The sequence below is a fragment of the Trachinotus anak genome, unplaced genomic scaffold (assembly GCF_046630095.1).
Source record: "Trachinotus anak isolate AG129_WGS33_773 ecotype Australia unplaced genomic scaffold, CSIRO_AGI_Tana_v1 ptg000003l, whole genome shotgun sequence".
NCBI classification, from domain to species: domain Eukaryota; kingdom Metazoa; phylum Chordata; class Actinopteri; order Carangiformes; family Carangidae; genus Trachinotus; species Trachinotus anak.
In genome coordinates, this window is record NW_027273854.1 from 14,811,091 (window position 1) to 14,824,490 (window position 13,400).

At 39.0% G+C, this 13,400-nt stretch overlaps 1 protein-coding gene and 1 long non-coding RNA gene across 2 annotated transcripts in view; both read right to left on the reverse strand.

Annotated features, from left to right (window-relative positions):
• Positions 1-2,322: 2,322 nt before the first annotated feature.
• On the reverse strand, positions 2,323-10,543 carry LOC139609133 (uncharacterized). The gene is made up of 4 exons (XM_071463392.1): positions 10,203-10,543; positions 9,622-9,728; positions 6,376-6,619; positions 2,323-3,212 (listed from the first exon to the last, which is right to left on the reverse strand). Exons 1-4 carry the CDS (start codon positions 10,541-10,543, stop codon positions 2,855-2,857), a joined length of 1,050 nt encoding a protein of 349 aa, XP_071319493.1. The 3' UTR covers positions 2,323-2,854.
• Positions 10,544-12,637: 2,094 nt separating this feature from the next.
• LOC139618228 (uncharacterized) overlaps positions 12,638-13,400 on the reverse strand; it is a 28,054-nt gene continuing 27,291 nt past the window's right edge. Inside the window, exon 3 of the long non-coding RNA XR_011689704.1 lies at positions 12,638-12,772. This is a non-coding gene — a long non-coding RNA (uncharacterized lncRNA). The remainder of the gene's footprint in view (positions 12,773-13,400) is intronic.

Below are 13,400 nucleotides of genomic sequence, written 5' to 3' on the forward strand. Positions count from 1 at the left end.
GTTTGTCTGACGAGCCCATGAGTTGTCTGTGCAGCAGGTTATTACAATGTTACGTCATCTCTCATCGCTCCCTATGAGAACAGCAGGCACCACATGAGCTAAATAATCAACAGCTCACCATCATCTACTTACATGTTTGGAATCTGCTTTATTGTCACCTCACCATGTCAGAAAATTAATCAATGTTTTGATGATAATTTGGGTTGTACACAAATCACTGTTTTTATTTATATCCTGATCCAGCCAAGCTTGTTATCTAGTGAGAGGATTTTTCAGATTGTTCCTTTCTTTAAATTAAATTAAAGTTATTTATTTATTTTGTGTGAATTGTGAAACCTGTAATTCAGCATTAAAAAGCATGATGGTACATTAGTACAACAACAAACAACTTTTCAAACAACCTATTATTTAGGTGTCAATGAAATGTTACCTACAACAAAGTGTAGTTACTTCAAATAATGCACATTGACTTTAAATATTAATATTGTGAAAACATACTTTGTGTTATTTATATTTCTTTAACTTCTTCATTGCTAAATATTGTTCAACTTTCAAAAGAGCTGAAGACTGTTTCTCTCCCTAACAGTGAACTGGTGTGAAGTCATCAGTGGTCTGAGGGCTCCTCCTCTGGTGGCTTCATGTTACAAGTGTTCAGGCACTGAGGGGTTTTTGTTCAGGTCTACTGATGCTTTGTGTTATTGTGTTACTCTCTGGCACAGTAATACACAGCAGAGTCTTCAGGCTGCACATTCTGTCCATTTAGAGTCACTGTGTTGCTGGAAGAGTCTAAGCTGATACTGAACTTGTTCTTTAGTGAATCTTTGACGTCTGTGTCCCTACTGATCCACTCCAGTCCTTTCCCTGCAGGCTGTCTGATCCAATGTGTGTAGTAGCTGCTCACAGAATAAGAGACCTGACAGGTGATGGTCAGACGTTGACCTGGCTGCACAGTCACAGAGGCTGGCTGTGTCAGCTGTTCACACTTCACACCTGTTCAAAGAAGAAAGCGTTTCATTATCAATGATCAAGTTAAACAGCAAAAGAAGAAATGTTGACTGTGACAAATCCAGAGAGACTCACAGGATCCAGCTGCCAACAGCAGCAGCAGAGCTACAGAAAACATGGTTGATGGTGAAAGTGAGCAGCTGTGAACTCCACTGACAGTCTGATGTCAAGTTTTTATAGCTGAGGAACAAGGAAGCTCACTGAGTTTGCATACAATCAAACATATGAAGCATCAGTGTTGGTCCAACTGGAGCCAATAGAAGAGTCTGTTCAGTGTTATTATATCTGCAGAGTGAAAACATTAGAAATCACCTGCTTTACTTTGTGTTATTACTCACTCAACTGTGACTCTTGGAAAATGTCTCTACATTTACAGAGAAGACAAATTTTGTTGTGAACTGAGGACAACAATAAACAGCAGCTTCATTCAGTTCATGGTTTGTGTTTTCAATACATTTTAATCAATCAGCATTTCACTTGTCTCTTTATCTTATTTTCTTCTTTTCAAACTACTTTCATACAATGTATGATTTGTATTTATGAACCATCTTTAATCTTTATTTTTTTCTTTCCAAATTACAGAAAGAATAATGTTATTTTTCAAAACTTGATGAGACGGAGCTTTTAGATTTTTCAGTTGTTTTGGTTTATCTTCTCTCATGGAAACAGGAAACATGTTTCCCCCTCTTCTCTTGGCATCACTGTGCACAAAAATAAAGAAATTAAAATCAGCTTTGATTTTCTTGAAATTTGGCAAAATCATGTTTCTCTAAGTGTCTCCTACACCGATGTTGCTTCAGAGTAGACTGAAGTCAGATTCAGTCTCATGTAGCAGAAGCAAAAAAAAATCCCTCTAACATTCAGTGAATTCCATAAAGTTCCAACTACATAATAAATTAATCAGAGAGTACTGTCTGTATTAATGTTCACTTTTAGAACGTGTTTGTGGTTGAGTCACAGATGTGTTGCTGGGTGTTTGTGCAGGTCTGTTGGTGGTTTGTGCAATTGTGGGTTGACGTACACAGTAATACACAGCTGTGTCCTCAGGCTGCAGATTCTGTCCTGTTAATATCACACAACTAGTAGAAGTGTATGTGTGGTAGAGGAACTTTGCATTGTTCTGGTAAAAGTCACCTCCTCCCCAGCGATATCAATATAATGTATATTTTATAGATCAAATGAAATAAAAGTGAGGGATATGACTTCCTCCTGCCCATGAACAGATGAACTCACCTTTTGTTCATATTCCAATACAGAAAACTTTATTAGCTGTTTTATTGCATAAAACTGTTCATGTAAATTCACTTTGTTTGGAAACTTTAAGCTTGAATAAGCTGCCATCACTTGTTCTCTGCCCTATAGATCACTGCTGTCTTCTCTCATGAATGGTGATGACACAGACAGATGGAGCTGCAGTCACTGCTCGTAAGATGTTTTGATTCTGTGGTGGAAATTCAACACATTTGGTTGAGACCAAGTTTGTCACAATGTTCAAAAGTGACTTTTGTTTGGGTAGAAATGTTTGAACTGTGACAACATCCAGTGTAGAAGACCAGCAGAAGCATTAAGGTTTAGTCTCAGTCATTTCAGATCAGTGAGGACATCAGATCTGAGAGTCTCCTTTTAGTAACAGAGGAGACAGAAATATGACCCTGACTGACCTCTAGTGGTTTTATATCAAAAACTGCAACATCGTTTTTACACTGATGTTATCACTCACGTACAATTTCAAATCATTTCAGATCACATTTTTTGTTCATGTGTAGAAAGGCAGTTGCAGTAATTTAATTTCAGCAGTAGTTTGTATCAGATCAGTACCATAGGATTTTGTACAGCTGCTCAGCCACCTTCAGTCACTGTGTGGGTCTCGAGCACAATAATAAACAGCAGAATCTTCAGTCTTCAGACTGTTCATCTGCAGATACAGCTGCTGTCTGCTGTTGTCTCTGGAGATGGTGAACCGGCCTTGGACTGACTGAGAGTAGTATTTGCTGCTGCCACTACCACTATCAATCCAGGCAACCCACTCCAGTCCTTTTCCAGGAGCCTGTCTGATCCAGGCCATCTGGTAGCTGCTGAATGTGAATCCAGAGGCTGTACAGGTCAGTGTGTGGGATTCTCCAAGTCTTTTAACCACTGGTTCAGATTCTGTAAGAGTCTGACCATCGACACCTGTCAAGACAATAAAAAGCAAAAAGTGAAATAGGCTGGGGTGAAGAATAAAACTATGTAAAAATACGATATGTGAATATTTTCACCTGCCCAGCAGAGAGTTAACAGCAGCAGTCCTGTCCTATAGTCCATCATGTTCAACTGTGTGTCCACTGTTCTCTGTCATCCTCTCTGCAGTCAGATAAGTAGAGGTGGAAGACATCTGACTTTTGCATTGACTCCTCCTCACAGGGAGGAGAGAGGTGGAGTGGACTGTGATTTTACTTATGTTTGGTTTAGTGTTGCAGTAGTTCAGGCCGAGCACTGAAGCTGTGTCTGAATCAGCTGATTGACATCAGCTGTTTTATTCCTGCTCCACAATCACTGTCTTATTCACAGCTGTGTGTCCATCAGCAGACCATCTCCATGCAGGTGAACAGAGAGGACATTATTACCTGACACTTCCCACTGTTCCTCTGCTCAGACATTCATCACATGTTGGTGTTGCTGCACTGATTCTTTCAGAGCTCGAAACTCGAATGTAAACAGCTCATTGATAAATATACTCATGTTATATTTGTGAATCAAGATGTTTCTCATTAGGAATTTTTTTGTTCTTTTCTTTCCAGTTACAGGATGAAAAAACAACCAAATAATCAGGTTTCATAGCAAATAGTCTCTGTCTAGTTTCAAGTGTTTGCATCAGTGTTTTTAGTCCTTTTCTATCAGTCTGCGACACAAATGTAGAGATGGAAGAGAAACTCACCACATCTCACACATCTCTGGAAATAGATCATCATTTTAAATATTGATTACAACTGTGTTTTGTGCTGTTCATGTTATTCATCATAACATCTTTGATTCATTCTGCTCAGCAGTATTTGATGGACTTTCCATTTACTGGATATATCATGAATAGATGTCAAATAATGTAAATTCTTAACAGCAGCTGTTCAAACACAATATTGAGAACATTAGTAACTGTTACTGTTGTTGAAGCAGCACAAGTTCACTGCAATGAGAATCAGGAAGTCACAAAGCACAACATCAGCTGTTGTTTTAACAGTGGGCAGCATGTGTCTGTGTTTGGAGTCAAACTCCTTCTCCTTATGTTCTACTGCCCCCTGTAGGTCTCTGTGAAACATTTCTGTAGAGTTTTTGTAAAGCCTCTCTGCTCACTTTAACCAGTGTGTGTATCTGGCACAGTAATGCACAGCAGAGTCCTCTGGCTTCAGGTTGGACAGTCTCAGATACACCATGCTGTTGCTGTTATCTCTGGTGATTTCTATTCGTCCTTGCACCTGGCTAGAATAATCAGTTCGACTTGCATCGCTGTAAATACGCCCCATCCACTGCAGTCCTTTTCCTGCAGGTTGTCTGATCCAGTGCATAACACAGCAGCTAAATGTGAATCCAGATCCTCTGCAGGAGAGACTGAGAGTCTCCCCAGGCCTTTTCACTACTGAACTGGAGGGAATGGACTCCATACTCTGACCTGTACAACCTGATGAGATGAAAGGAGAGAGGAAGCACAGAGGGAAGTGAGACAGTCACCTCTGAAGGTTTCTGTATCACTGACTGACCATCAGTCAGTGTTGTCTGATAAAAGATGACACATCAAGAAGCAGGAGAACTCACAGGACAGAGAGAGAGCGACCAGCAGAAGAGTGAGTGTGTTCATCATCCTGAGGCTGGAGATGTGACCTCTGATGCTCCACACAAACTACAAGAGCAGTCAGCAGGACACAAGTACACTGCACACACTGAGGATTTGCATCAGGACATCATGGGGAGGGAGGGGCTCATGTACAGGAAGTCTGTTCTGCTTTCATTCAATCATATAAGTTATTGTTATTTCTTTTAATGCAAGTGATTGATCATCAGTGTTGAATTCTGTATCTGTGATGATGAAAAACAAAAACATGACATTTTAGATATCACTTTATCTTTAGTTTGTCATTAACATCATCATGAAATTAAAAAATTTAGATTTTCTGACCTTGTTGTTATTCACATTTCATTTTCAAAGGAATGATTTGACACTAAAAATAAATCATAACTTTAAAACAGAACAACTTTATTGTTGGACAGTCAGTGTTTGACTTGTGGCCTCATCAGGGTCACAAAACATATTAAGAGCAACAGTGAAATAGGGTAAATAATGTTCAGGAGTCGTTCCTCCAAGTCGGTTGCTTTAAAGTTTGTCTGATGAGCCCATGAGTTGTCTGTGCAGCAGGTTATTACAATGTTACGTCATCTCTCATCGCTCCCTATGAGAACAGAAGGCACCACATGAGCTAAATAATCAACAGCTCACCATCATCTGCTTACATGTATGAAATCTGCTTTTTTGTCACCTCACCATGTCAGAAAATTAACCAATGTTTTGATTATAATTTGGGTTGCACACAAATCACTGTTTTTATTTATATCCTGAGCCAAGCTTGTTGTCTAGTGATAGGATTTTTCAAATTAAAAGTTACACTAAGATAAAAGAAGAAATGTTAGCAAAACTAATATGCCTGCTGAACATGGGTTTTGCAAATGGGTGGGAAACATGGGTCCATAGCAGTGCCTAGAAAATTTCAGTGAGGCACTACTCACTCTGTGTTTCACCTACATGAAATTCAGTCGGCACATAACAATGAAATGAGCTGCTGTAACTGTGTCATCACAGACACAGAGAAAAACAAGACTTTAACTTCCCTCTACAGGTTTGAAGTGGACCTACAATATGGTTTAGAAAGAGGCCTGAAAACAGAAGTTGAACAAGATGTTGTTTAGTTTTGCTCTTTGCTTTGGTGCGATTGACCAGTTTTTCACATTAAGTAGTTTGCCGGATGCATGATTGAAAAGAACATTTATAAAGTACAATCTGTACATCAGTGTCATGCACCCTAACCTTGAATGAGTAAGTCTCACAAACACAGAATAAACAGCAGCTTCTTCAGTCTTTAGCTGTTTATCTTGAAATCCCTCTGAGACAGTGAGATGGTGAAGTTGAGTGTCAGTCGGTTCAGATCAATGAGAAAAGCAGATTTCAGTGTCGCCTTGTAGTGACAGAGGAGACAGAAACTTGAGAAAATGTGAAATCATTGTTGTAATAATGAGGACTGTAGGATTTTGTGCAGCTGCTCAACCACCTTCAGTCACTGTGAGTCTCGAGCACAATAATAAACAGCAGAATCTTCAGTCTTCAGACTGTTCATCTGCAGATACAGCTGCTGTCTGCTGTCGTCTCTGGAGATGGTGAACCGGCCTTGGACTGACTGAGAGTAGTATTTGCTGCTACTATCACTCTGAATCCAGGCGAGCCACTCCAGTCCTTTTCCAGGAGCCTGTCTGATCCAGCCCATAAGGTAGTCGCTGAATATGAATCCAGAGGCTGTACAGGTCAGTGTGTGGGATTCTCCAGGTCTTTTAACCACTGGTTCAGATTCTGTCAGAGTCTGACCATCAACACCTGTCAAGAGAATGAAACACATCAAGTGAAATAGGCTGGTGAGACAAAAAAAACAGCAAAAAAAAAAAAGTAAAAATATGTTATATGAATATTTTCACCTGCCCAGCAGAGAGTTAACAGCAGCAGTCCTGTCCTATAGTCCATCATGTTCAACTGTGTGTCCACTGTTCTCTGTCATCCTCTCTGCAGTCAGATAAGTAGAGGTGGAAGACATCTGAGTTTTGCATTGACTCCTCCTCACAGGGAGGAGAGAGAATCAAACAGTACAGATCTCAGGTTCATAATCCTCCAACAGTCCCTCTTGAATATTTCACTAATTAACTTTGTTAATAACCTCCATTGTTAAGCTTGGTCAGCATCATGTTAAGACAATAGTACAAAGTACTTATTATTAATGTATGGTATTGTCATGAACCAGCTCAAAGTAAATAAGTAAATTTATTTGTCTATTAACACACAATGCACACATTTAATGTGTGACCTGTAGATCAGTGGTGTCAGTGGTGTGGTGAGTGCCAACAAAACCCAAAACACAACCAAAGCAGAATGTTTGTCACTGGGAGGAGAGAGAGGCAGAACTGATGTCTCCAGTCCTCTGAGAGAACAATCAGGAGAAGTGGATTCAGGTGTGGCTCTGTTCTCCTGACACATCTCTACCACTCTGACCTCCCCCTAAACAGGAAGAAGACCAGAAGCTCAAGGAGCCACCAGAGGGATGAGAGACTGTGTTTTGCTGTTTTTTATTATGTTTTTTTTTTTGTTTTTTTTTTTTAAGACAAAGTGCATTGACCAGTTGAAATCATGCTGATGGTCTTTAAATATAATCACTGTGAACAGATACTTTAATACCTCAAATGTTTCATTTATATTTCGTCATTGCTAAATATGTTCAAAGACTGTTTCTCTCCTCAACAGTGAACTGGTGTGAAATCATCAGTGGTCTGAGGGCTCCTCCTCTGGTGGCTTCATGTTACAAGTGTTCAGGCACTGAGGGGTTTTTGTTCAGGTCTACTGATGCTTTGTGTTATTGTGTTACTCTCTGGCACAGTAATACACAGCAGAGTCTTCAGGCTGCACATTCTGTCCATTTAGAGTCACTGTGTTGCTGGAAGAGTCTAAGCTGATACTGAACTTGTTCTTTAGTGAATCTTTGTAGATTGAAGCGTATCCAATACGTGCACCTCCAATCCACTCCAGTCCTTTCCCTGCAGGCTGTCTGATCCAATGTGTGTGATGGCTACCAACAGAATAAGAGACCTGACAGGTGATGGTCAGACGTTGACCTGGCTGCACAGTCACAGAGGCTGGCTGTGTCAACTGTTGACACTTCACACCTGTTGAAAGAACAAAATGTTTTGTTATCAATGATCAAGTTAAACAGCAAAAGAAGAAATGTTGACTGTGACAAATCCAGAGAGACTCACGGGATCCAGCTGCCAACAGCAGCAGCAGAGCTACACAAAACATGGTTGATGGTGAAAGTGAGCAGCTGTGAACTCCACTAACAGTCTGATGTGAGGTTTTTATAGCTGAGGAACAAGGAAGCTCACTGAGTTTGCATACAATCAAACATATGAAGCATCAGTGTTGGTCCAACTGGAGCCAATAGAAGAGTCTGTTCAGTGTTATTATATCTGCAGAGGGAAAACATGTTAGGAAGTCTCTACTGCTTCACATGTGATGTTTTGGTGTCATTTGATGACATTTTATTTTATCATTTAAAATGACCAGTTTAACAACTTTATGAATTACTGCATCTCTGCTTTTCCTGTGATCTATTTATGTCTAAATGTGTTGTTTTCAAACCAAACTCTAAGTTAAATTTATTACAAAACAAAACACATTCTGTCAATTAAAATGACAAGAAGAATTGTGATAAACATCCGTAGAAACCGATCAACAACCAGGAATGCTACTTTCTGTGAGCCATGTTTAAAGTCTGTTTCATGTATTTTCAATGATTAAAATCCACCATTTAAATGATGAGTTATTTTCCTGATAAATTGGGTTTACTCCTTATTAAGTACATTTTCTATGACATATGAGCACAACATTTATTAAGCAGAACTTTTTCACATCCATGTTTTTGCTGACTTATTTATTAGCTGCAAACATAAGTAGTGACAGCAGACGGGATCATGGTAAATGGTGTAAAAAAAAAAACTTTGTCGCTGATTTGTATTATTCGCACAAAAGACTTTTAATAGCTTCAGTGTTTGAAGAAATGGAGAAACCTGTAGCCTCTAACAGAAAAGATCTGAAACATGTGCAACAATATGAATAAAAACATAGTTACTTAGTTTTAATTTTTGATTAAATCTATAGTAGTTAATGTATTTAAGCATGATATAATTTAACACATTTAACACAGTAATTTACAATATTGTGTCTTAATTCATCAAAAAGTATTGTTTCAGGGCGTGTAGTACTGACTGCACAGAGGCTGTACAGGTCAGTGTGTGGGATTCTCCTGGGTTTTTCTGGGGATGGAGTGTTTCTGTTAAAGACATTTCAGACAAGTCATTTCTAGTTCAATTTTATTTTATTACTTCTGTTATTAAAGTTTCCTTTTTTCCATGTGAAATATGATATCACATCCTGACATAGGTTCACTTTTTTGCTTTGTGGTGTGTTTTCCCATTTAAAAAATAAACAGATTAAAAAATATGTGATATCATTGATAGAGTGATAAAGGTTAAGCTGAATTTACTGATCAATGTTCTTCAGTCAGATTAATGGTCCAGTCACATAGTTGATTTGGTTTTTATGCAGGTGTGTTTGTGGTTTGTGTCATTGTGCAGCATGCATACACAGTAATACACAGCTGTGTCCTCAGGCTGCAGATTCTGTCCTGTTAATGTCACAGAACTAGTAGAAGTGTATGTGTGGTGAAGGAACTTGTTCCTCATAACATTGTTTTAAAACAGTCGCCACTTCTTCCTCCCCAGTGATGATGGTGAAAATCCACTCCATTGATTTTCCTTCACGCTGTCTGATCCAACCTGTTGCATAGTTGTCATCAGTCAGAGCATAACCAGAGACCTGACAGCTGATGGTCAAAGACTGTCCAGGCTGCACAACCACTGAGTCTGTCTGGATGATATCAATACTGTACACACCTGTGGAAACACAAATCAACATTATCTCCATCATTCATCTGAATATTCAGTGTTTCTCATGTGTTTATTAGTGTGAATCCACTGAAAGCTCCTCACAGGATCCAGCTGCCAGCAGCTGTATCAGAACTACAGAGAACATGGTTGATGTAGAAGCTGAACTGATGTGAGCTCCTCTGTCCTCTCACTGACACAGACACACTTCCACATATGTAGCATTTGTAACTATTTGTAATTACAAGCTATGTATTTGTCTATTTATTTTTCTTTAGATGTATTCATTCCGAAAAAATATAGTAGTAAAACCTAATTAAAGTATCACTGGTTCCAAAAGAACATATGTTTGCTGTGATTTAATTGTTTCATTTTCTTGAACTATGTGAACTGAGGGCATCAGTGATGTGAGGTAATGAAGGTCTGATGAGGACTGTCGGATTTTGTACAGCTGCTCAACCAACTTCAGTCACTGTGAGTCTCCAGCACAATAACAAACAGCAGAATCTTCAGTCTTCAGACTGTTCATCTGCAGATACAGCTGCTGTCTGCTGTTGTCTCTGGAGATGGTGAACCGGCCTTGGACTGACTGAGAGTAGTAGATGTAGCTACTACCACCACTGATATAAGCGATCCACTCCAGTCCTTTTCCAGGAGCCTGTCTGATCCAGACCATCCAGTAGCTGCTGAATGTGAATCCAGAGGCTGTACAGGTCAGTGTGTGGGATTCTCCAGGTCTTTTAACCACTGGTTCAGATTCTGTCAGAGTCTGACCATCAACACCTGTCAGTACAAAAGCAGAAATGCATGTCATGTGTTGCACTACCATAAATGAAAATAAGTCATATCGAGATCAGAGAAACTGTTGACCTGTCCAGCAGAGAGTTAACAGCAGCAGTCCTGTCCTATAGTCCATCATGTTCAACTGTGTGTCCACTGTTCTCTGTCATCCTCTCTGCAGTCAGATAAGTAGAGGTGGAAGACATCTGGGTTTTGCATTGACTCCTCCTCACAGGGAGGAGAGAGGGGGATTAGATTAAAGTCTCACTTATTGTTGAGTTTATTGACTCATACATACTTTTAATTTTCAAATGTGCATTCTTATAATTAACAACAAATTATAGCTCCACTAAAACTTTTTCTGAAATAAAACATCAAAATATTAATTTTGGTTGAGAAATCTGGAAAATTTACAAACAAAGTTCATATAAATGAGTTTTAAAAACTCATCTTGTCATCATGGTTTCTCTTCACTCTTTGTGCTGATCAGCAGATGAGCTACATATTCGAATATATTCCTCTAATCAACCAACATCTATGGGTATTTTTCTTAATTGTTTTGTTGTCATCTCAACATTTAATAAAATGAATAAATGAATTAAATACACTGTGAATAAATAAATTGTGAATGTTTCACATTTCTAATCATCTTCTGTTCCAGCCAAGCTTGTTATGTAGTGAGATGATTTTTCATCTTGTTCCTGCTTTCAAATTATTCATTCATTCATTTTCCAGACCACTTATCTGAAACCAGGTCGAGGGTGGGGGACTGGAGCCAATCCCAGCTGATGCTGGGTGAAGGCGGGGTACACCCTGGACAGGTCACCAGTCTATCGCAGGGCTGACACATAGAGACAAACAACCTACACACACTCACACGCCTACAGCTAATTTAGAGTCACCAGTCAACCTAATGTGCATCTTTTGACTCTGGGAGGAAGCCACGCCCAGGCCCAGGATTCAAACCCAGAAGCTTCTTGCTGTGAGGCGACAGCACCAACCACTGCGCCACCATACCGCCCACTTTCAAATCAGATTGAGGTTATTGATTTATTTCATATTTATCATGAAACTGGAAATTCAGTATTAAAAAGTATGATTATACATTTGTACAACAAAACAAAAAGAACAATAAATCTCTATTTTGTTGTGTAAGAAGAGGAGGCAGAATCAAATATCCTTTCTGTCTAGAACCGGCTGCACATTTCTCTTCCTGCACCCAAAGAATCTTCCTGCTGGTGCAGAGAGACAGTGACAAAGTGTGTGAGGTTACTGCAACTGAGAGATGAGCTCTGTCGTTAATAAGCAGCTTTAAATACACACACATGAATGCAATGCAGTGTTCATATTATATGCACATTATGTAAATTAAAATATAATGTCATATTCCTAAAATGTTATACAATGTCTTTTATTTAAATATGGACAATGATTTTAGCAAAAGGAGAAATAAATTGTCTTCTGCTTTACAAGATGCAAATTTTAAAACACAAGTTTTATTAAATTCTATATCATTGATTTATTTTAAAGGTTGTTGCTTAATTATGATCTTTCATTATGGCCAGATTTAGTTTTAATGTTATTGTTTTAATGATACAAAGGGGAAAGGTGTTTATTAAAAAAACAACAGCAACCAACTAGGCATGATTACTGTGAATTTTGGGGTCTATCAGTAAAGATCAGGACTGTAGGATTTTGTACAGCTGCTCAACCACCTTCAGTCACTGTGAGTCTCGAGCACAATAATAAACAGCAGAATCTTCAGTCTTCAGACTGTTCATCTGCAGATACAGCTGCTGTCTGCTGTTGTCTCTGGAGATGGTGAACCGGCCTTGGACTGACTGAGAGTAGTATTTGCTGCTGCCACCACTATGAACCCAGGCGATCCACTCCAGTCCTTTTCCAGGAGCCTGTCTGATCCAGGCCATGTCAAAGCTGCTGAATGAGAGTCCAGAGGCTGTACAGGTCAGTGTGTGGGATTCTCCAGGTCTTTTAACCACTGGTTCAGATTCTGTCAGAGTCTGACTATCAACACCTGTAAAGATAGAAAAAGAAAGTCATTTGCTTCTCAGTCTTTTGAAGCTTTTGATGGAAAATTAAAATCACCACCAGAGAAACTGTTGACCTGCCCAGCAGAGAGTTAACAGCAGCAGTCCTGTCCTATAGTCCATCATGTTCAACTGTGTGTCCACTGTTCTCTGTCATCCTCTCTGCAGTCAGATAAGTAGAGGTGGAAGACATCTGAGTTTTGCATTGACTCCTCCTCTCAGGGAGGAGAGAATGAAGCAGTAAATCCTGAAAATGTAAAATGAATGTTTACCTTATGAGTAATAATCTTCCAGTTAAGTTGGTTGCCCTTCATTATTTCACAAAGACAGAATCATGTCAATAATTTTTTCATCATCTTCAACAGTGATGATTAACAGGTTATTTGCATCTTCTGCTGTTGTAGAGCTGCCTCTACAGAAACACTTCCAGTCAAATAACCTCAGTGGTTGTTTTTCAGTCATAACATTTTGAGGACATCAGGGCAGATTGACCCCAGTAGGATTGAAAATGAGCAAAACTAACATAGAGACACACACTTCACTCCCTTTTGAGTGAATAGGCCATATTGCTATTTATGAATTGTTTATTTAAAGTTATATGTGATTTAAAATGTTGAAATGTCTAAAATGTTGACACATGACTGACTTATGTTTTGTCTTAGTGTTACGGCTGCCTGCCAGATGCTCTTTTTTAAGATATACTTTTTACATCGGTTCTTTTCAGTTCATTTTAATCGGATGAAGGATTTTAGTCAACAGATCTCTGGATCTTAAATTATCTGTGAAAAAAACAATGTTAACAAATAAAAGATGCTAACTATGCTAACCGTTCTGATACGTCTG

Coding starts and splice junctions, on each gene's coding strand:
- LOC139609133 (XM_071463392.1), bottom strand. CDS start 10,543: ATGACATGCATTTCTGCTTTTGTACTGACAGGTGTTGATGGTCAGACT. Junction 6,620..9,621: donor TGATGACAACTATGCAACAG/GTTGGATCAGAC, acceptor TTCTCTTGACAG/GTGTTGATGGTCAGACTCTG. Junction 3,213..6,375: donor GACGACAGCAGACAGCAGCT/GTATCTGCAGAT, acceptor TCTTCACCCCAG/CCTATTTCACTTTTTGCTTT.